Source organism: Neoarius graeffei, chromosome 5 (genome assembly GCF_027579695.1).
Source record: "Neoarius graeffei isolate fNeoGra1 chromosome 5, fNeoGra1.pri, whole genome shotgun sequence".
NCBI lineage: Eukaryota > Metazoa > Chordata > Actinopteri > Siluriformes > Ariidae > Neoarius > Neoarius graeffei.
The window spans coordinates 17,116,046-17,138,057 of record NC_083573.1 but is presented as its reverse complement, the minus strand read 5'-3'; the positions used below and the strand labels follow the sequence as shown (position 1 = coordinate 17,138,057).

Here is a 22,012-nt window from a genome sequence, read left to right as displayed (position 1 = left end):
CTGAGACAGCCTATCAATAAATCACTAGGGTCACGTCACGTCCATAGACTGTATAAAATAAAGTTCAGTGATTTCTCAGCAGCATTATTTGAACACGATCAGTTGATGGCCGAATGGAAGGAGGCAGTTCTTCTGGGGAATGCACGTACCCAGGGCCATACCTAGAACCCATGTTTCAGTTTTCTTCACAGATTAAAGATTCGTTTTGTTTTAATTGTTTGCCTAAAACGAACCACATCATGACTTACAAAAACTTGCCGTCCAACCTGCGGAAGCATATTGAGGCATGTAAACATTTTATTCCAAGAGAAAGCTTGCAATGAAGTTTGATGTGCTTTCAGCACTAGCAATAACATTGCAATAGCTACGCAGTCTGGTTAGTGAAATGACTTTCTATGGGTTTGACCGCCAAGTTGCCATAGTCTTGTCCATGGCTAACATTAACACATAGCTAGTTAACTTGGACACTGTTAGTTAGCATGTAAAAATGGAGTTACGCCAACATGAATAATGTTAACTTATCTGAAGTGCTTTCAGAAATATATTTTAGCATAATCTTGCCAAATAAACAATGTAGAAATCTGTGTTTAAAGGTGTTTATGCTACAGATCCTACAAGCTAGTCAGTAAATCTAGTAGGTTGCTTCAGAAGCATTAGGTATTGTAAGTGCTGTGGCAATAATACAACAATGCGTTGACCGAAAATGTACTTTTAATACTCAAGTATTTTTCAAGTACTTCAGTACTTTAACTTAAGTAAAAATTTGACTGTACAATTTTGACTTGTATTGGAGTAACATTTGACCAGTGGGATCTGTACTTTGACTTAAAGTACGCAGAACCTTTATTTTTAAATACATTTCTGAGTGGACAGTATCTCCATCCTTGACTTTTGTATGCTGCATAAATGGGAATTTAAGTTAAAATAGACCGCAAAGTTGGCATTCGAGCTACCCCGCTGAGCCAGCCAGTCCTGAGTGCATGACGTCACAGCAGGAACTGGTTTTAAGGCCGAGGCCTTTGACAGCTATAGACCAAAGTCATATAAGTAAAAATTTATGGTGAAAGTAAGAAATACCATTACCGACTTGCTCAACTAAGACTGATTTAACTTCATTGATTGTGGATTGGCTCTCATTAAAACAGGATAGGGTGTTATAACTTATGCAACATACATGTATGTGCATGCATTTTCACTGATAAAATGTAAAAGGCTAATTAAATAAATCAGATGAACTGAGACAATCACATTCTGAAGCAAATTAAATAATCTTATACTGGTAACTTAAACACACAATACAAGTTGCATGTATTAATCTAAATGCAGGTAAACAACGAGTGTTGTTGTTTTTGTTTTGTATCCAAATGAGAGTTGCATCTTACCCGTGTTCTCGCTTCTTGAAGGCTGACCTTGTGGCTGATTGCTTTGAAACAATCTGACTTTCAGTTGTTCGTTCAGTTCTCTGTTCATTCACTTCTTCCACGTTAGGGTGAGATATTGCTGCTGAGGCAAGCATATCCAGTGGAGAAATCAGACGGCTGGTCCACTCATTCTCCATTTTCTCCATGCTGAGTACTCCGCCCTTACTGCTCGGCTCAGGCAATTACTAAAACCCAGGACAGGACGTCGCTGGTTTTAGCAACAACCGCGGGGTTGTTTTAGCAACAACCACTGTTTGAGCGATAATACGTCACATCCCGTCCCATGCCGTTCCGTCCTGGGTTTTTAGCAACAACCCTCGGCTCACACTCCAGAAGAACTGGTGCAACTGAACTTACTTTCCTTTTCTTGTAGTTTTCTTTTCCTTTAATTGTTGGTACTGCACCCTCTTTCAATACGGGCTTACAGCCAACACTCCTCAACAGATCAGAGGTTTCGTATAAGTCTTCAATGAAATGTGCAGAGAAGAGGAGAGACCACTTTGTGGGCGCCCAATGTGCCCGTGAACTTCTCGCAAAACGCGTCCAAATCTTTGCAGTTTGAACATTCTTGGGCCATGAATGCAATGTAAATCCACCTTCTGTTGTGTTGCTGCACCAGCCAGCAACACATCTAGATGGCATGGCGATAAATTAGCTCAAAATGGAGGATCGGAGTTGCAGTCAGCCCTGTGTTTTAGTATAGCGGAAATGGCGATGAGACAGATAGCCTTCCTGCGGTGACGTCACAGATGTCAAGGTCATTCACTCAGACCGCTACCTATATAAATCACTTTAATCGTAAAAATGACTATTAGATTTATTGTTCACACTTAAAACTATTCCTGTGCCATTCTTGAGGTCTCAAGGCATTTATAAACAAAAAGTGAGGCCATGATTCTGCGTATCTCCTTTAAGTAATGAAGTTGGGTACTTTGTCCACCTCTGGCTTTACCACAATGCTGCATGTGTACACATCAGATAAATGACAAAACTAAGTAGAAAACTTTGACCACTGGGACAGTTTGGAGTGTATGTTTTTAAACAAAAGTACATAAAATGTGACTATTATGGTGGGAAAAAAAAGAGATGTCATTGCTTATATAAAACCTCATTAATTAAAAACCCAGATATCTATACATTTGCTCTAAAATGACAAGAGAAAAGTACTTCCAAGCTGTACGTGGCATAAAAAGAAATATACTTTAGGAGAAAGAGAGCCTTCTCTATTATATGTTATGAAGTTTACTCAAGCAATGTTTTCACATGCTGGTCTTGGGAAATATGAGTCACAAACTCAAACACACCGGATTCAATGAAAATACTGTTCTGCATTATCAGATGTGTGAGAAAGCTAAAAAGGTGAAAAATGCAAAACTGCACTGCAGAGGAAAACCTGGATGCAATGAGGACATGAAAACATGACTGTAAATTTTGTCCTTTCAAAGGGAAGTATTAACACGACACAAATAGTCACTTTCTGTCTGATCGCTCCACAATTAAGTCCACAAGAAAGTAACTATGTACACATTAATACACATAATTGCACTTCCACAATGTAAAGACATCAGTGCACAAACAGGACCAACTTTTTATTGTACTCCTTCAACGTTGAAGCAAACTGAATAAACTACTTTGTCGCATATTGTCCCGTTCTAAGACATTTATTGTTTTTTTTAAAAACTTTACATGTAACCAGTGTAGTTCTTAAATTTTGTTACAATTTTGTTAAAATTCATTCATTCATTCTTAGTAACTGCTTTATCCTGGTTCGAATACGGGGGATCTTAAGCCAATCCCGGGGAACACTAGGCAGGAATACACCCTGCATGGGATGCCATTTCATCATGTGACACCAAGCACACAAATATTCACATGATCATTCACATCTAGGAACAATTTAAAGGCACAAATTCAGCTATTGGTATGCTTTTTGGGAGGTGGGAGGAAAACAGAGAACCCAGAGAAAACTCCATTGTCATCAACTTCATTTATCATACTCTGGTTTGTTTTTCATGTCGCTTGAACTCAAAAGGCCATTCAACTGATTATGATTATACAAACCCCATTTCCAGAAAAGTTGGGGTATTTTCCCAAATGCAATCAAAACAAACATCTGCGATTTGTTAATTTCACATGAACCTTTATTTAAAGGAATGGAAAATGTAACGCAAATACATGCATGGGTTGGTAGCTTGTAATATTGAGAGCCCGTAAGAAAAGTTTCAGGCATGTTTGACCATTTATGAGAAAGTTGAGGGTGTTTTTGTATTGCTGCTCTAATGCCACCAGTAGGCTGCCATGTTGCCTGTTGGAAGGACGATGCGTGACGTCACTTGGATACAAGGCCGAGTGTTGCGCTTCAGTACTGAAGGGGCAAAGCGAAAGGTCTACTAAGGTGACAATGTTGATTTTTTCACTATATATCTGAAATAGTGTATTAACGAGATGCAACCCTGACTTACGGACAAACCCGAACTCTTTACCTGTAAAACGAGGCTGAAATTATATCACACTTGTACGAAAAAAGGTGGAAATATTGCCGGAAGCACCCGAGCTGCTTTCCGGATGGTTTCCGTAAAGTGTGACATCACTTACAGTACACAGCCATATTCGATGAAATGGACCATAGTGCCAGTGACATTTCTTCACTGATTTCCTTGAGTCTTTCGGACAATGACAGGAATAGTGACGATGATTATGATAAAGAAGCATTACCATATCAATTGGTTATACACAAGTGAACAATATTTATAGAGTTGTTTTAGTTAGTCATTACCGAGGGTTTTTTGGCAACACTAAATCAAAGCAAGGCACTCATCATACAACAAACATCAATCTGCTTAGCTGCATCAGCAATTTTTTGATGCAGTGACGGACTCACGCTAAATTAAAAGTTAGGGAAGCCATAAAAGGTGTTTTCTTACCCTTTGAACTTCTCTTTTGCGGACTACTGACCATGTTGTCTTGTTTGTCTTGTCTGCTTTTTGGCCGAAGATTGTGGGAACCGCATCTGGATTCAGCGCTGGCTTGTACGGTATTCCTAATGCCCGGTGCATCCGAGTTATTTGAGTGTGTTGTAAAGTAGAGTGTCGAGGGGTCTAGGAGTAGTGGCACAAGAATCCAGCAGGAGACAGAAATCCAGTTTCTTCCTTTTTTTTTTTTTGCAGCACCGCAATGAAAATCCACTGAGCCAGTGACACAAGAAAATAAAGAAACTAAATCTAAATTAAATGTAGGAAAATATATGCATCTGCATATTTACAAGAAAATAAATGGGCTATGGGAAGCCAACATAACAAACAAAAGAAATAGCCAAAGGCTCACAATGTCAATTCAATACACGACTTACTCACACAGCTGAGTATTTAGAGCACAGACACGCACGTCTGATCATCAAGGAGCTCTCCCCTCTACTGACAATTCTCCCCATTATCAGGGCTACCTGGCGCACCCCGCAGGAAGACTATACCATTACCCCAAAAAACTACAGGGGTGTTTACAACCAGGATGACATAATTATTAAATATAATGAGTTAAAATGGTACCATACCAAAATAAATTATATTAGGCCTTCTACATAAACATATTACACATGCATATTTATCATTACAGTCATTTCATGCTTCAAACACCAAGTTACTACCGCGAGGGTGCAACCATGTGCACTCACGAATCTACCGCGGAAATATAATGTTCTGGAATACTCATGCGCATCTTTTAGGACTGCGCGGTAATGGTGAAACCCAGGTAAGAACTACCCATTTAAAATGCTAAGCAAACACTTGTAGATGCACTTAGACATCTCAAAACTAAGCGGTTGCAATACCACATGTTGGAACATCGTTTCTAAAGCATTCATGCATAAAATGACACAGGTGAAGTACCCGCTGTTTGTGTAATGTTGTGTAGTGTTTGCGATGTATGCGTGAGTGATGTGTTTGCATATGAATGTCGCGTTTGCGTCACTAATGTGTGCACCCACACGTTAGAACACAAGGCTTAAAACACAATGCAAACGTGATGTACTGTTTCACGCAGTAGTTATTGAAGTCCATAGATAAACTATGACAGGGGCAATGAAAGTTTGCATGGGGGAATAGCGTTTCAAACATTCAATGGCGGCCACTTAGGATGCCGTGATGATGCGCTCAGCATCCGCGGCATCACACACCCCCCTCCTTAAGCTTGGACCTCCTCATGGAGGCGGGACAAGAAGTCAGCAGTGATATTGTCCTTCCCGGCCTTGTACCGGATGGTGAAGCTGTACGGTTGCAGTGAAAGATACCACCGTGTCACTCGGGCATTACTGTCCCTCATGCGATTAAGCCACTGGAGTGCTCGGTGATCAGTCTCAAGTACAAACTGTTTCCCCAGTAAATAGTATCTCAGACTGTCCAAGGCCCACTTAATGGCCAAGCACTCCTTTTCGACCGTGGAGTACCTAGTCTCACGGGCAAAAAGCTTGCGGCTAATGTACTGCACCGGCCTCCTGTCCTCTCCCTCCCCCTGCAGAAGTACAGCCCCCAGCCCCGATCCCGAGGCATCTGTCTGTACTGTAAAAGGGAGGTCGAAGTTGGGACTCTGGAGCACCGGGCTGTTGCACAGGCAGTCCTTTAAATCCTCAAAAGCTTTCTGGCAGTCAGCAGTCCACACGACCTTGTTGGGACTGCTCTTGTGGGTCAAGTTGGTAAGCAGGGCAGCACGACAGGAGAAGCTAGGGATGAACCGCCTATACCACCCCACCAGACCCAGGAAGGATCTGACCCCCTTCTTGGTGGTGGGTGGCAGGCAGCCGCGAACAGCTTCAATCTTGCTCACCTGGGGTTTGATGTTCCCGCCTCCCAGCACATACCCCAGGTAGCAGACCTCAGGTCGCGCCAGCTGACACTTGCCAGCATTGGCCACCAGGCCTGCCTCGCTGATTCTGCGGAACACATCTGCCAGGTGTGACAGGTGCTCCTCCCATGTGGCACTGTAAATGACGACGTCGTCAATGTAGGCGGCGGCATATGACTCCGCCCCCCTGAGCACTTGGTCCATTAGCCGCTGAAAGGTAGCAGCAGCTCCGTGCAGACCGAAAGGCATTGTGGTGAAATGGTACAATCCGGATGGGGCACGAAAGGCGGTCAGCTCCTGGGCCTCAGGCGTCAGAGGCACCTGCCAGTACCCTTTACAGAGGTCAAGGGTACTGACGTACTGTGCCTTGCCCAGTCGTTCCACCATTTCGTCCACCCTGGGCATAGGGTAAGGATCAAAAGCTGAAATAGAATTCAGCTTGGAGAAATCAACACAAAAGCGCAGCTTCCCATCCTTTTTGGGGACTAAGACCACAGGGCTGCACCATTCGCTGTGTGATGGCACGATGACGCCCATTTCGAGCATCTCCTGGACCTCCACCTTCAACGCCGGGATGAGTCTGGCTGGCACGCGGAAGGAGGTCTGGCGAATGGGCCCAGGTCCTGTCAGCCAAATGTCGTGTTGAATGAGCGTCGTCCGGCCAGGCTCCTCCCTGAACAGACCATCAGGGATGATCTGCTGTAGGTCTTCCTGCTGTTGACTGGACAGGTGCTGCACCAGCGGGAGAGGGGTCTCACCTCCACTGGTCGGGAAGTACTGCTCCTTCGACTCCTCCTCTTCCTCCACCACACAAGCCCAGTTCAGGTGGCTGACGGCATCCGGCCGTGGCACCCATTCTTTCAGGAGGTTGATGTGGAACTTCTGCCTGGGCTGGCGTCGGTCCGGCATAGCCAGTTCGTAAGTCACCGGACCCACCTTTGCCAGCACCTTGAAGGGGCCCTGCCATCTTGCCAGTAGACTGCTGCCAGATGATGGGAGTAGCAGCAGCACCTTCTGGCCAGGGTTGAAGGTGCGGCTTTTGGCGGTCCGGTCGTACAGGGACTTTTGCTGTGACTGGGCCTGGGCCAGATTGTCATGAGCCAGGCTGCGCAGCTCCTCGAGCTTGGCCCTCATCTTGAGCACGTACTCTGCTACGCCGGCCTGCTGTGCTGGTTGCTCCCCCGTCCACGCCTCCTTCAGAACGTCCAGGGGCCCTCTCACTTGCCGACCATAGAGCAGTTCGAAGGGGGAGTAGCCTGTTGATGCTTGGGGGACCTCTCTGTAAGCAAACAGAAGATACGGCAGCCAGGTATCCCAGTCGGAGCCAGAGTCACACACAAACTTCCTCAACATCGCTTTGAGGGTCTGGTTGAAACGTTCAACCAGTCCGTCAGACTGTGGATGGTATGGGGTGGTCCTAATAGGCCTAATGCCAAGCAGGGAGTAGACTTGCTTCATAAACCTCGAGTTAAAATTCGTACCCTGATCAGTAATGATCTCACTGGGGATGCCTACACGTGAGAAGAGTTGGATCAGACAGTTGGCCACCTGTCTAGACTTGACATTTCTCAAGGGATAAGCCTCAGGGTAACGGGTAGCATAATCACAAATTACAAGCATGTAATGGTGTCCTGCTCTGCTCTTTTCCAAAGGACCAACTACATCCATGGCAATGCGTGTGAAGGGAGTATCAATAATGGGCATGTTGATGAGGGGTGCTTTTGTGCTTCTGTGCGTGTGAGATGTGAGTTGGCAAGTGGGGCAAGATTTGCAGTATTGTGTAACCTCTTGATACACTTTGGGCCAGTAGAAACGTTTGGCTACTCTTGCAAGTGTCTTCTGCTGTCCTAAATGGCCAGACCAAGGGACGCTGTGAGCAAGGTCAAAGACCTTGGATCTTAAGGGTTCAGGGACAACAACCTGCTCGCCTTCCTCACTCACTCTCATCAACATTCCGTCTCTCACAATAAAACAATCCTTCCCACACACTTTAGCTTTTGCCACCTCATCCTCACTTGCAACCGTCTCCCAACATCTTTTCAGAGTCATGTCAGTCTTTTGTAAATCTTTAAAATCAGCACTATCCACCACACTGCCATCTAGTGGTGGGAGGGGCAACTGCTCCTGTAGAGGAGTTCCCAAAACTTTGTCCCTCCTTCTCACAGACCTTGACTTTTTAGGCTTGCTTGTAGGCTGATTATCAGGGAAAGGCAACTCGGCCATCAACTTGTCAGCTTGTAACCTAGTCGTTACACAGGCGGTAGCTACTGGTGACTTAAGGAGCTCCACCAACACAGGTACATCCTGGCCAAGTATTACAGGATATAGACAACTATCCAAAATGCCAACGGTGAGTAAATACTTCTGGCCTTCAATTTCCATTTGAATGTCAGCAGTTTGATGTTCGGATTCATCGCCATGAATACATCTAACCTTCACCTTGCCATCTAGTGGTGAGAGGGGATCTAAACATGCTCGCCGAATGAAGGTCTGGCTACTGCCGGTGTCAATGAGAGCCTGCCATGTGCGTCCCCTGATGGTAACTGGCACAAAGGAATCAGAGGTGTTAGATGTGTGTATGGGTGTGTGAGCCATGTTGCTAGGTGTGTAGCACAGGTTAGCTTCACTAACAGCGGCTAAGTGGCACTCAGGTTTGATATGGCCAGGTTGGCTGCAGTTGTAGCAAACTACTCTAGGCTTGGGCTTAGCAGGAGTATTGGGCCTAACATGGGTATCGGGCTTAACAGGGGTACTATAGGACCTCCTAAAATCACGACCACCACCACCACCACCCACAGACTTACCGGAAGGCTGACGTGCTGGGTCTAGTTGTGGTGGATGGCTCCGTCTCCTGGAGTTGTCATGGGCCCCGAGCTGGAACGTCCCTCTGTGCCGGCGAGCACCAACGTAGGCCTCTGCTAGGTCAGCAGCTTCCTTGGATGACTTTGGATTTCGTTCTTTCACCCATATACGTAGCTCTGGGTTTAGCATTCTCAAAAACTGCTCCAAGATGATGGCGTCTCCTATCTCAGCCTTTGTCTTCTCCTCTGGGCGGATCCACTTGCTGTATAGATCGCTCAGCCTTGCTTGCAGCTCCTTGGCGGTTTCTCCTTCCATCATTATCATAGACCTGAACCGATGGCGGTACGTGTCCTGGTCTATTTCAAACTTTGTCAGTATCGCGTGTTTCACTTTGACGTAGTCCATAGTGTTTCTAATGTCCATTGCGACATACGCTGCACGGGCTTTCCCTGTCAAAAGGGGAACAAGGTACACAGCCCAACTGCTCATTGGCCACTGGTTTGCCATTGCTAGGCGTTCAAAAGTTGTCAAGTAATGCTCTATATCTTCATCTTCCCTGTACGGCGTCATCTTTGGGGATCTTGACGGCATCCACCCGTAAAAAGCTGAAAGTGTAGCACTCACCGGCCTGAAAGGTTCAGACACAGAGCTGGGTGAGCGCGTGCGAGGGTGTTGCTGTCTTGGCCTCTGATCCTCTGCCGAAGTGGGCTCTGCTTCCTGGACTGCCACTGGTGCTGGAGCTTCTGGTACACGAATGGCTGTGCTTGTCTGCAGCTGCTCCCGCCTTGGGCTGTGGTCGTCCATTGGTTCTGGTTCTGGTGGATGGCTCGTAGCTCCCCTCACCGGGCTGTAGTTGAGGTGTTCTGTGTTCACCAGCATCTGGAGCTGGTTGAATTGGTGCTGCATCGACCTCCATCGCCGGTCCTCGCGGTCATCTCTCGCTTGCTGCGCTTGAATGAAGGAGTGCAGCGTCGCCTCCAACCTTGCCGTCCGGTCATCAGGGGGTGCTGAGTGGGGCCTTGGAACCGTACTAACATCGTCCTTCACCGCCAGGAGTGCTGCTGGCTCATCCGCCGCCGTTCTGGGTCTTGCTGCTGCTTGTTGGAATTCGGCCTGCTGAGACATCGTGGGGTGCCACTCTCTCTTGACACTGGAAATCCCACTTCTGACACCAAGTGTTGTAAAGTAGAGTGTCGAGGGGTCTAGGAGTAGTGGCACAAGAATCCAGCAGGAGACAGAAATCCAGTTTTTTCCATTTTTTTTTTTTTTTGCAGCACCGCAATGAAAATCCACTGAGCCAGTGACACAAGAAAATAAAGAAACTAAATCTAAATTAAATGTAGGAAAATATATGCATCTGCATATTTACACTACTTACAAGAAAATAAATGGGCTATGGGAAGCCAACATAACAAACAAAAGAAATAGCCAAAGGCTCACAATGTCAATTCAAGACACGACTTACTCACACAGCTGAGTATTTAGAGCACAGACACGCACGTCTGATCATCAAGGAGCTCTCCCCTCTACTGACAATTCTCCCCATTATCAGGGCTACCTGGCGCACCCCGCAGGAAGACTATACCATTACCCCAAAAAACTACAGGGGTGTTTACAACCAGGATGACATAATTATTAAATATAATGAGTTAAAATGGTACCATACCAAAATAAATTATATTAGGCCTTCTACATAAACATATTACACATGCATATTTATCATTACAGTCATTTCATGCTTCAAACACCAAGTTACTACCGCGAGGGTGCAACCATGTGCACTCGCGAATCTACCGCGGAAATATAATGTTCTGGAATACTCATGCGCATCTTTTAGGACTGCGCGGTAATGGTGAAACCCAGGTAAGAACTACCCATTTAAAATGCTAAGCAAACACTTGTAGATGCACTTAGACATCTCAAAACTAAGCGGTTGCAATACCACATGTTGGAACATCATTTCTAAAGCATTCATGCATAAAATGACACAGGTGAAGTACCCGCTGTTTGTGTAATGTTGTGTAGTGTTTGTGATGGATGCGTGAGTGATGTGTTTGCATATGAATGTCGCGTTTGCGTCACTAACTAATGTGTGCACACATACATTAGAACACAAGGCTTAAAACACAATGCAAACGTGATGTACTGTTTCACGCAGTAGTTATTGAAGTCCATAGATAAACTATGACAGGGGCAATGAAAGTTTGCATGGGGGAATAGCGTTTCAAACGTTCAATGGCGGCCACTTAGGACGCCGTGATGACGCGCTCAGCATCCGCGGCATCACAGAGTGAAACAATTTTCTTCAAAATATTCCAAGCACACGAGCTGCGAATGTGCTGTTTTTGCACCCGAAGGACCATTCCAGTCAGCCCGTGAGAGGTCGGTCCCTGTGCGGCAAATGGTGTTTATCCGTTACCTTCTTACCTTTTTGTCCTTTGGGAATTGATGCAGGCTAGTTTTTTCCCCACTTCTGCCATTGTTGCATCCTCCTGTAATGTTCACATAAATCCCGTATAGTAAAGCAGTATTTGTTTACCCTCTTTCTGCGTTGCCGTGGGGGTTGGACTGTCTACCACGGTAATTATGGTAGGTTAGCCTGGTGACGTCTTGATGAGGAAGTTTTTTTATGAATGAGTCAAGAGCATGCTAACGAGTGCTTATGCTGCCAGGAACATGTAAAAACTCACACACTTACCCCTTCGACAGATTTAGGTAAGTCAGATTGTGTGCAGATCTGTTTGTAGGTAGTCTAGCAAGGTTACGGTCCGCAGAATGAGGCTGTCATGGCAGCACTTCTTGTACCAGGGATATAAATACTCCATGTGGAGCTTACATGTGCTGTACCCAAGTGACATCAGAGCACTGCCGCAAATGATCGAGGGGGATTTTTCTGATTCGTTAAAATATTTTCAATGGCGGCATTCGACGATGGGGGAATTCTGCATAGAAATTGACTTTCGGAGATGGATATCTTAGTTGTGTGAGCTCCTTATTTTTAATTATTTGCATGAATTGTTAATTCATATCATAATCTATCTTCATGTAAGGTCCTCTAAAATAATACTGTATTTTATACTCTATATTGGCCTGACCTATTTTCTATGTTAATTAACTCTATTTACCATAATGCCTTGTGGTTTAGAATATTTTCACTGCTCTGATGTGTTATGACGTACGGTAAATTCAGACCAATCATATTTATTTGTTCTTTATATTTTTATTTGAATTTTGCTATCAACCAATGATATTTTGTACATCAAAAAATGCCCGCGAAATCGCAAGCCCTCTCAACATTCTATCACCTCACAAGAGATGCTCACGAGAGTCCGTGTCAAGCCCTGGAAGAGAGAGGATCCCGTTTTCTGCAGTACTGGTTTGGGGAGACTTTATAGCTTGTAACTTCGACCTGTGTAAGTCGGTGATCATTCTAAGGGACTCCTTGCTGTTTGTCCCCTTTTTTTTCTTTCCCGCATTTTGAAGTGATAAGGTTAACTTAGTTGTCCTGCTGTTAGCTACTGGGGTTAGCTGGCTAAAGTTACTGCTACACCACTGACGCTTAGCTGACTGCTGTTAGCTCTACATCACTGCTGAGGATTGTCACTCCCCCAAGGACTCCTCTCATTTCTCCGGAGCTGGGCCCACCAGAAAGCTGCTGCTGAGGCTAACACCTGGCTAGGATACCAGCCAAGGGTACGGCCTCCTGGGACTGCAGGGAGTTGCGAACTAGTGCACCAACAGGCCCCAACAGTGCTCTTGTTTGTTGATTTGATACTTTTATTTATTTATTTACTTATTCCCCCCCCCCGTTTATGTAGTTCATGCGGTTTTGATGGGCATTTTGGTTAAATCTCTGTTTGTCTTAACCCATGTAATGACGACTTAATAAGGTTTGATATCTGTAGGGCTGCAGCCATTTATTAGCTAACTTTTAAGGTGTTTGTTTTTGCCTACTTGTCTTGTTAACCTTACTTGTCCATTTAATCTTGAGCGAGAGACTCCATTTAATGCTTTAAGTGAAAACTGTTTACACTCCTCTCTCTCGCAGGGTTTTTTTTGTTTTGTTTTACTAACTTTGGTCAATTCATTCCTCACTTCTCAGGGAAGCCTTTGTTATATCAATAATATTTCCTATAATAATAATAATAATAATAATAATAATAATAATTATTATTATTATTATTATTATTAATAAATAACAATCATTATTATTTAATTATATCTTGGGTATATTGGCTGCTAATTTTTTTTAAACAATATTTGAATGTGCTGACATTTACACACTGCAGATAGGCTATTAGCTTTGCATTCACCACTGGTTTAATGCACTCATATGCTACTGTTTATTTTAACTTCTGAGGAAATACACCATACACTAGCTTCAAAGGTAAGTGCAGTATTTTCACAGTGGAGGCACCGCTCTATTAAATTTATCATTCTTTAGATTTATTATTATTATTATTATTATTATATCTCTATTGTACTTGTAAATTTATGGTATCAGGAATCTCAGCCAGCTCATCATTCCACCGCTGAGAATTCAGGATCCTGTTGCGCCATTATTTATTGTCATTTAGTGTAACTCTAAGTAGCCTGTACTGTGCTGAGTGACTAGCACCCGTTTAAAAAGGGGTTACATTCATAACTATATTTTAACCACGAGCTTTCTTTTCCTTTAACCGACAAAAGAACAAAGAAAAGATTTTCAATAGTTTTACTGACCAACTTAATTGTATTTTGTAAATATAAACAAAGTTAGAATTTGATGCCTGCAACACACTCAAAAAATTTGAGACAGAGACAAAATAAGACTGAAAAGTTTGGAGGTTATTCAAGTAACACCTTTCTGGAAGGTTCCACAATAAGCAGGTTAACTGGTAACAGGTGACAGTATCATGATTGGGTGTAAAAGGATCTCATGCACCAAAGGCTCAGTCTTTGCAAGCAAGGATGGGTCGTGGCTCACTCCTTTGTGCCAAAATTCATGAGACAATCGTTAGTCAATTCAAAAAGAACATTTCTCTACACAACATTGTAGAGAATTTAGGTCTTTCAAAATCTACAGTACATAATATTGTGAAAAGATTCAGGGAATTCAGAGACATCTCAGTGTGTAAAGGGTGAGGTTGGAAACCACTGTCGAATATGTGTGACCTTTGAGCCTTCAGGTGGCACTGCCTGAGAAACAATCATACTAATGTGACAAATATAGCCACATGGGCTCGGGAGTACTTCGGAAAACTCTTCTCACTTAACAGAGTCCATCGCTGCATCCAGAAATGCAACCTGAAACCGTATTACACAAGGAGAAAGCCATTCATCAATTCTATGCAGAAACAAAGCGGATTTCTCTGAGCCTGAACTCATCTCAGATGGACCAGAAGACAGTGGAAACGTGCTGTTTTCGAGAAAACCAGACATTGGGTTCTCTGTGCCAAAGGTGAAAATGACCATCCAGTCTGTTAGATAGATTAGATTAGATTAGATTAGATTAGATTAGATTAGATTAGATTAGATTAGATTAGATTAGATAGAACTTTATTGATCCCTTTGGGCGGGTTCCCTCAGGGAAATTAAAATTCCAGTGGCATCATCACAGGATAAACAGGAGAATAGAAATAGAGAAAAACTTCTAGATAAATTAAATTAAATTAGGTATTTACACATACAAATATAAAAAAAGAATAAGATATGGGGAAGAGGGGGAAAAAAAAGGCCAGCAGAAGAGGTACTGTACATTATATTGCACACTGTTCAAGTTCACTTTATTGTCAATAATGCCATATGTGCAGGACATACAGAGAATTGAAATTGTGTTTCCCTCTTATCCGCGGTGCAAACACAACCTCCTTACAAACATGAAATATAAAATATAGGTACAGTATTGTCCAGTATTGCTTATTGTCAGGCTAGGCTACTGCTCCTTCCCGTCCTCTGTCCTCCTGTTACCCATTCTCCCCCCCAGAGAGGAGTTGTACAGTCTGATGGCATGAGGGACAAAGGAGTTTTTAAGTCTGTTAGTCCTGCACTTGGGAAAGAGCATTCTGTCACTGAACAGGCTCCTCTGGTTGCTGATGACGGTGTGCAGAGGCTGCCTGGCATCGTCCATGATGTTCAGTAGTTTGTCCATAGTCCTCTTCTCTGCCACTGTCACCAGAGAGTCCAGCTTCATGCTGACCACAGAGCCGGCCCGGATGTGTCCTTTTTGGATGTGCTGCCCCCCCAGCACACCACGGTGTAAAACAGGACACTGGTGACCACGGACTGATAGAACATCCACAGGAGTTTCCTGCAGATGTTAAAGAACTGCAGCCTCCTCAGGAAGTATAGCCTGCTCTGTCCCTTCCTGTACAAGTGGTTGGTGGTGTAAGTCCAGTCCAGCTTGCTGTCCAGCCACAGCCCGAGGTACTTGTAGGAATCCACAGCCTCCACCTTGACTCCCTCAATCAGAACTGGTCGTGACCTTGGTCTGGACCTCCCAAAGTCAATGACCAGCTCCTTGGTCTTTGAGGTGTTGAGCTGCAGATGGTTCCTGTTGCACCAAATGGCAAAGTCCCTCACCAGGCTCCTATACTCCTCCTCTCTGTTGTCCCTGATACACCCCACGATGGCTGTGTCATCGGTGAACTTCTGAATGTGACACAGCTCTGAGTTGTAGCAGAAGTCCACGGTGTACAGGGTGAAGAGAAGAGGGGCCAGCACTGTGCCCTGGGGTGCTCCGGTGCTACTAAACACAGTGTCAGACGTGATGTCCTTCAGCCTGACGTACTGTGGCCTGTCGGTGAGATAGCTGGAGATCCAGGTGACCAGGCAGGGGTCCACTCGCATTCTGTTCAGTTTGTCCTGAAGCATAAGGGGCTGGATGGTGTTGAAGGCACTCGAGAAGTCCAAGAAAAGGATCCTCACTGTGCCATTTCCCTTATCGATATGCGAGTGGGCTCGGTGTAACAGGTAGAGGATGGCGTCATCCACACCAACACCTGTCCAGTACGCAAACTGCAGACAGTCCTGGGTATGTTACACCTGGGGTCTGAGAAGGCTGAGGAAGAGCCGCTCCAACGTTTTCATCAGATGTGAAGTGAGTGCCACTGGTCAGAAGTCGTTCAGCTCACTGAGCCGGTTCTTCTTGGGAACTGGAACGATGCATGATGTCTTCCAGAGGGTGGGCACTCTCCCCAGCTGCAGGCTGAGGTTGAAGATGCGTTGGAGTGGTTCACCCAGTTCAGCAGCGCAGGTCTTCAGTAGTCGGGGACACACCTTGTCCGGGCCTGCTGCTTTCCTGGGGTGAAGCTTCCTCAGTTGACCTCTGACCTGGTCTACAGTAATGTATGGAGGACTCTGTGTTGAGGTGGGGGAGGAGGGGGCTGCTGCGATGACTGGGGGGAGGTGTGTTGAGGGAAGAAGGAGAGATGGCTGCAGTGAGGGGGAGGAGGACGTAGGCTGGTTGAACCGGTTGAAGCAGTTATTCAACTCGTTCGCCCTCTCCACTGTCCCCTCATGACTCTGGTCTTTGTGTTGTGGCCTGTGATGGTTTTCACACCTTCCCAGACCTCCCTCATGCTGTTATCCTTCAGCTTCTGCTCCACCTTTCTCCTGTCGCTGTCCTTAGCTTCCCTCACTCAGTGTTTCACCTCCTGCTGTGCTGCTTTCATCACCTCCCTGTCCCTGTTCCTGAAGGCAGCCTTCTTCTTGTTGAGGACAGCTTTGACTTCCTGTGTTACCCACGGCTTGTTATTAGGGTAACACCGTACAGTCTTAGCGGGGGAAACCACGTCTGCACAGAAGTTGAGGTAATCCGTCAGACAGTGTGTCAGCCCCTCTATGTCTTCACAGTGTGGGCTAAGAAGCACATCCCAGTCTGTGGTGTTATAGCAGTCTCTGAGGGCATCTTCCATTTCAGGGGACCACCTCCTGATGGAGCTAGTTGTTGCAGGCTGCCTTTGGACTGGGGGGTGTACTTCGGCTGTAGACGAACCAGGTTGTGGTCAGACTTCCCTCGTGGGGGGAGGGGTGTGACTCTGTATGCATCCCTCACATTAGCATACAGCAAGTCAATTGTCCTGTTGTTCCTAGTTGGACAGTCCACAGCCTGGTAAAAAGCAGCCAAAGTATAGTCCAAAGTAGCATGATTAAAGTCCCCAGAAATGATCATAAATGCCTCAGGGTGCTGTGTCTGCAGCCTTGCTGTGACAGAGTGAATCCTCTCACATGCAGCGGCTGCATCTGCCTTCGGAGGGATGTAAACACAAATGGTGATCACGTGACTGAACTTCCTCGGCAGATAATATGGCCGCAGGCTAACGGCTAGCAGCTCCAAGTCCGGGCAACATAAGTCTTTATGGAGATATGTCCCGGGTTACGCCAGCGGTTGTTCACGTAGATGATGAGTCCCCAGCTTTGCCTTTCCCATATGTTTTAGTGTCTCTGTCAGCTCTCACAGCAGTGAATCCCCGCAGGTCCACATTAGCATCCAGTACAAGGTGTGTTAGCCAAGTCTCCGTAAAAATAAATAAGCTGCTCTCCCGGTAAATCCACTGGTTCTTCAGTGCGGATAGCTCGTCGACCTTATTCGGCAGCGAGTTCACATTCCCCATGATAACAGAGGGAATGGATGGTTTGTAGTGCCGCCAGTTGTCCGCTAGCCTAGCCTTTAGCTTAGACCCGGCTTTGCAGCCCCTGGGTTTCCCCCTCAGCTCCGCCGGGATGGGGTGTTGTACCCCGGCTCGTCCCATTGTTTTCAGGGCCAGCAGCTCCTCTCTCGAATAAGTGAGAAAACTGGCTCCTGGTTGCTTGTTAAAGTTAAAAATATCCATGGGATATGAAGAAAAACACACTATGTCTTCGTAAGAAGAGCAGAAAAGTAAAAAGGTGGAAAAAAAAAGAGGTTTAAAGAGCTAAAAACTACAGAGCTACTGGAGAGGCAGCCGTCTCACACAGCACCCCACACGGGTTCCAGATCACACATTATCAGAGAAAGGTGCAAATGTTAGCATTTGTGATGGTATGGGGGTGCATCAGTGCCCACGGCATGGGTGAGTTACATGTGTCTGAAGGTACCACTGATGCAGAGGCGTATATTGGGATTTTAGAGAGACATATGTTGCCATCAGAGGTGACGTCTCTTCCTGGGAAGTCAATGTTTATTTCAGCAGGACAACTCCAGGTCTCATGCTGCACGGGCTACAACAGCATGGCTTTGTAGACACAGAGTGCGTGTGCTTGATTGGCCTGCTGCCAGTCCAGATCTGTCTCCTATTGAGAATGCATCGCACATCATGAAGAGGAGACTCAGACAGCAGTGACCATGGACTTTTGAGCAGCTGAAGTCTTGTATTAAACAAGAATGGACAAAATGTCTAATTGCAAAACTGTGACAATAAGTATTCTCCGTTCCCATAAAATTAAAAAAGTGTTATTAAAAGGAAAGGTGATGTAATACAATGTAATGCTTCTGTCCCAATATTTTTTTTTGAGTGTGTTGCAGGCATCAAATTCTAACTTCATTTATCTTTACAAAATACAATTAAGTTGGTCAGTAAAACTATTGAAAATCTTTTTGTTGTACTTTTATTAGTTAAATAAAGGTTCACATAGATTAACAAAATCACAGATTTTTGTTTTTATTGCATTTTGGAAAATATTCCAACAACTTTTCTGGAAATGGGGTTTGCAGATGCCATTAATCATGGTTTGCATCAAAAGCTGTAATGTGTTGAGGACATCCAGTAATGTCAAACAGCTTGTTCATGAAGGAGCTGAAGGACTGACAGGGGCCCTGAAGAGCTACAAAATAGGCTTCAATGTATAGACCATATTTTGAAGTCCACCGATTCACAATTTTACTTTTCATAGCATATTCACAGGCTTGCTCGTCAGGGATAAATTAGGAATAAAATTAGCTCATGTTTAAAGCCTCTACTTTCCTGTAAAGCTGCTTTGCAACAATGTCTGTTGTTAAAAACGCTATACAAATAAACCTGACTTGACTTGAATTTGACTTGCTTAAATCACTGCAACAGGAAGTTCCTGATCTGGGCAAAACTTTATTTATTCCCATTATTTCCAGGACTTTGTTGTACCATTCTTATAACACACATAAAACGAAAAGTACTGTACATCAATAAAGGGAACATATACTCGCCCTTTCATTTTCATATAAATGGGATGAACAATTTTGAACAGGATGTGGATGTTATTCGAGATGAGATGTCTTCTCATCTCCAGCATGCAGGTTTAAAATTTATAAAAATTAAATACCTAAAGGCAGTTCTGCAGACATCTCACTTCTCTTTCTATCCAAGTCTGAGATTTCTGATGCGCACTCTGCCATTTGCTGTACCTCAGACTAAAACAAAGAAATGGTCTTTAAAATCGGGTATAACCACAACAGGAACAAATATATTTTAAAAAAAAACACACACACAATCTGTATTTCACCTCTTTCTTTTTTCTTTCTTCTTCTTTTCTTCTCTTTTCTTCATGCATCTCAGCAACAAGCTGTTTTGTGCGCTCCAGTTTGGCTTTTATGCGGCGTGCATCAGACATCTTTTGTGCTGTTTGTTCATACAGAATGTGCACAGGTCAGTTCTGTGTAAACACAATCACCTTTCCTTACCATTCTATTTAATTTTTTATTCTAGTAGATTGTTAAAAAAAAATCTGTTTTATATTATTATTATTATTAAAAGACATAATCTAGAAAACAGACTCTAAAATTAGTGGGGAGAAGAGGCATCTTGACCAGATTACAACAGAGAGAAGCTCCATACTTAAGAGAATATGGTTGTGCATCGACCTGATTTTTGATGACTGTTGCGACTGTATGATGTTCGTACGTACAAACGACGAACATGAACCCCACCGTAAGTGCAAGGCAACGTATCTCAAACACTTGACCACTGGATAACAAAATTTATATCTTTCTTTACATAAGATAGATGGGTTTTTATCCAGCGGTTATTTCTAATTTGCTTTTTAAAAAATAATGTGGGATTATTTATGAACACATTTTGCAGAAAATATTAATGACAGTTTCATATAAAACTAGTTACAAAAACAGTTTGTTAGTCCACTAGCTTGTTGGACAATTGACAGTTATAACCAGACAACAGTCTGACATCAAGTCTGAAATATCAAGATTGCAGCTTGAACCCTCTGCACTCTTAAGCTACATTCAATCGAGGAGGATGTTTTCCAGTAGGTTTTTTTCCCCCAAAAGTTTTTATCCTTCTGTTTTTTTCATAGCAGGCAGCGTATCTTTGCATCGTATGCTTTTTGTACCTGAATGATTTCTTACTCTGCACACTCATGTAAACATAATTATTGTATAGCTCAATAGCAATTATGTGCATCTTTCCTTAGTTTTAGATAATCTAAGATCGATATCAATTAGTTCTTATGTCTGATAATATTCGATCGTAACTGTATAGTAATGCTGTAAAATGAAAGCGCTGGTTCACTGCTGTCCACCAGGCACCCAGCACAGTCACGCCATAATAAAGGTCATGGTGTTGTTTCTGAGTGTCAAAGAAAGGAATATATATGTATTCATAATTGCGATGCGTATCTCATTATTGGTCTCACTGTCACAAGACAATGCAGCAATTTACTGATGTGAAATATACTACACTACACAATTTGAATTCATATGCTATAATTTTATTCTTCTATTCAGGTTGATTTTGTGCCCTTGTACATATGTTGCTCATACACTCATCAGGAGCTCCACTTTTAGGCAGTGCCTATAGAACACTGCAGTCCATACCAAATATACCCATTAAAGCTCTTTTTATATTTCTATTTCACGCCTTTTTTAAATGTTTTATATCTAAAAGACACTGGACAGTAAGTTGGTAAGTAAATTTTACTTGTTTTGGCTCTGAGATGAGATTTAAAACAAATATTAATGCAATATTTAAATGAGATGTGTTCATCCATAAGGCGTCCTTCAGAATTAATGAATGACTGAAGCAGTATAAAGAGTCACATACCGTAATAACTGTATAATCCAAGATTTCTTAAATTTTGCATAATGACAGTGATGACTTTGAGCCTTAATCACAGATATTTTTTCACTTGCTATATTTGTAGGACGTTCATCATATATATATATATATATATATATATATATATATATATATATATATATATATATATATATATATATTCCCAGATAGAATATCAGTCTCCTGGGGATTTAAATGCCTGCTGTTTGTTTGCTGTTAGCTTTGTTATTTGAGTGAGAATATAAAGCACACAGCTAACAATCACATCAAGCTAACAGTTTAATTTCAGATTAGGGGAAAAAAACCCGAAAACGTCAGAAATTCTCTCGTCAGTTTTTTTTCTCCCCTCATGCTATCTAATATATATATACATATATGATATATGTACCGTTGTTCCTTCCTGTATGTGGACTTCTTGAATGTTGAGCTTTAGCGTTATTCGAGGTAGAACAGGAGCTCCGGAGAATTCAGTCCCCCTATTCTCCGGTCAGCGCTCTTACTGAAACTACGGTAAATCTGTGGCATAAAAAATTAAATAGGCGCGGCTTTTAGGCACTTAGCGGTAATAGTGTCGAAAGCGGAAGTCGAGCGTTCGCGACATCAAATACATTTAAATAAATAACAAAAACAATTCACAGTATTTGATGGTGGTGGTGGTAGTGATTATTAATTTTACATAATAGAATCTTCATTTCATAAAAAATAATAAACTTCAAATAACTAATTGTACGAAATTATTTCTATAATTGTTCAAAATTACACACAGTGTAACGGCCAAGGTGGAGTTCATATAGATGTGAATTACAATTTATGTTACATGGTATATATAATTTCATTTGAGTGTGTAATTTCATATAAGTAGTTTATGTCATGATTAAGATGATGAATAATATGTGACAAGGTTAAAAGAATTAGAATCAGAATTCATATGTTAAGAATTAGAACAAG

At 43.3% G+C, this 22,012-nt stretch overlaps 1 protein-coding gene across 2 annotated transcripts in view; it reads right to left on the bottom strand.

The window, feature by feature from the left end:
- dync1i1 (dynein, cytoplasmic 1, intermediate chain 1) overlaps positions 1–21,569 on the bottom strand; it is a 78,845-nt gene extending 57,276 nt beyond the window's left edge. The window contains exons 1-3 of one of the 2 annotated variants that reach the window (XM_060920438.1): positions 21,453–21,569; positions 19,497–19,612; positions 19,317–19,404 (exon numbers count right to left, since the gene is read on the bottom strand). In XM_060920438.1, the coding sequence (XP_060776421.1) occupies positions 19,317–19,404; positions 19,497–19,604 (196 nt within the window). In that variant the 5' untranslated portion in view covers positions 19,605–19,612; positions 21,453–21,569. Of the gene's footprint in view, positions 1–19,316; positions 19,405–19,496; positions 19,613–21,452 lie in introns of those variants that run through there. The other variant, XM_060920439.1, reaches the window with a different exon arrangement.
- Between the last annotated feature and the right edge of the window lie 443 nt (positions 21,570–22,012).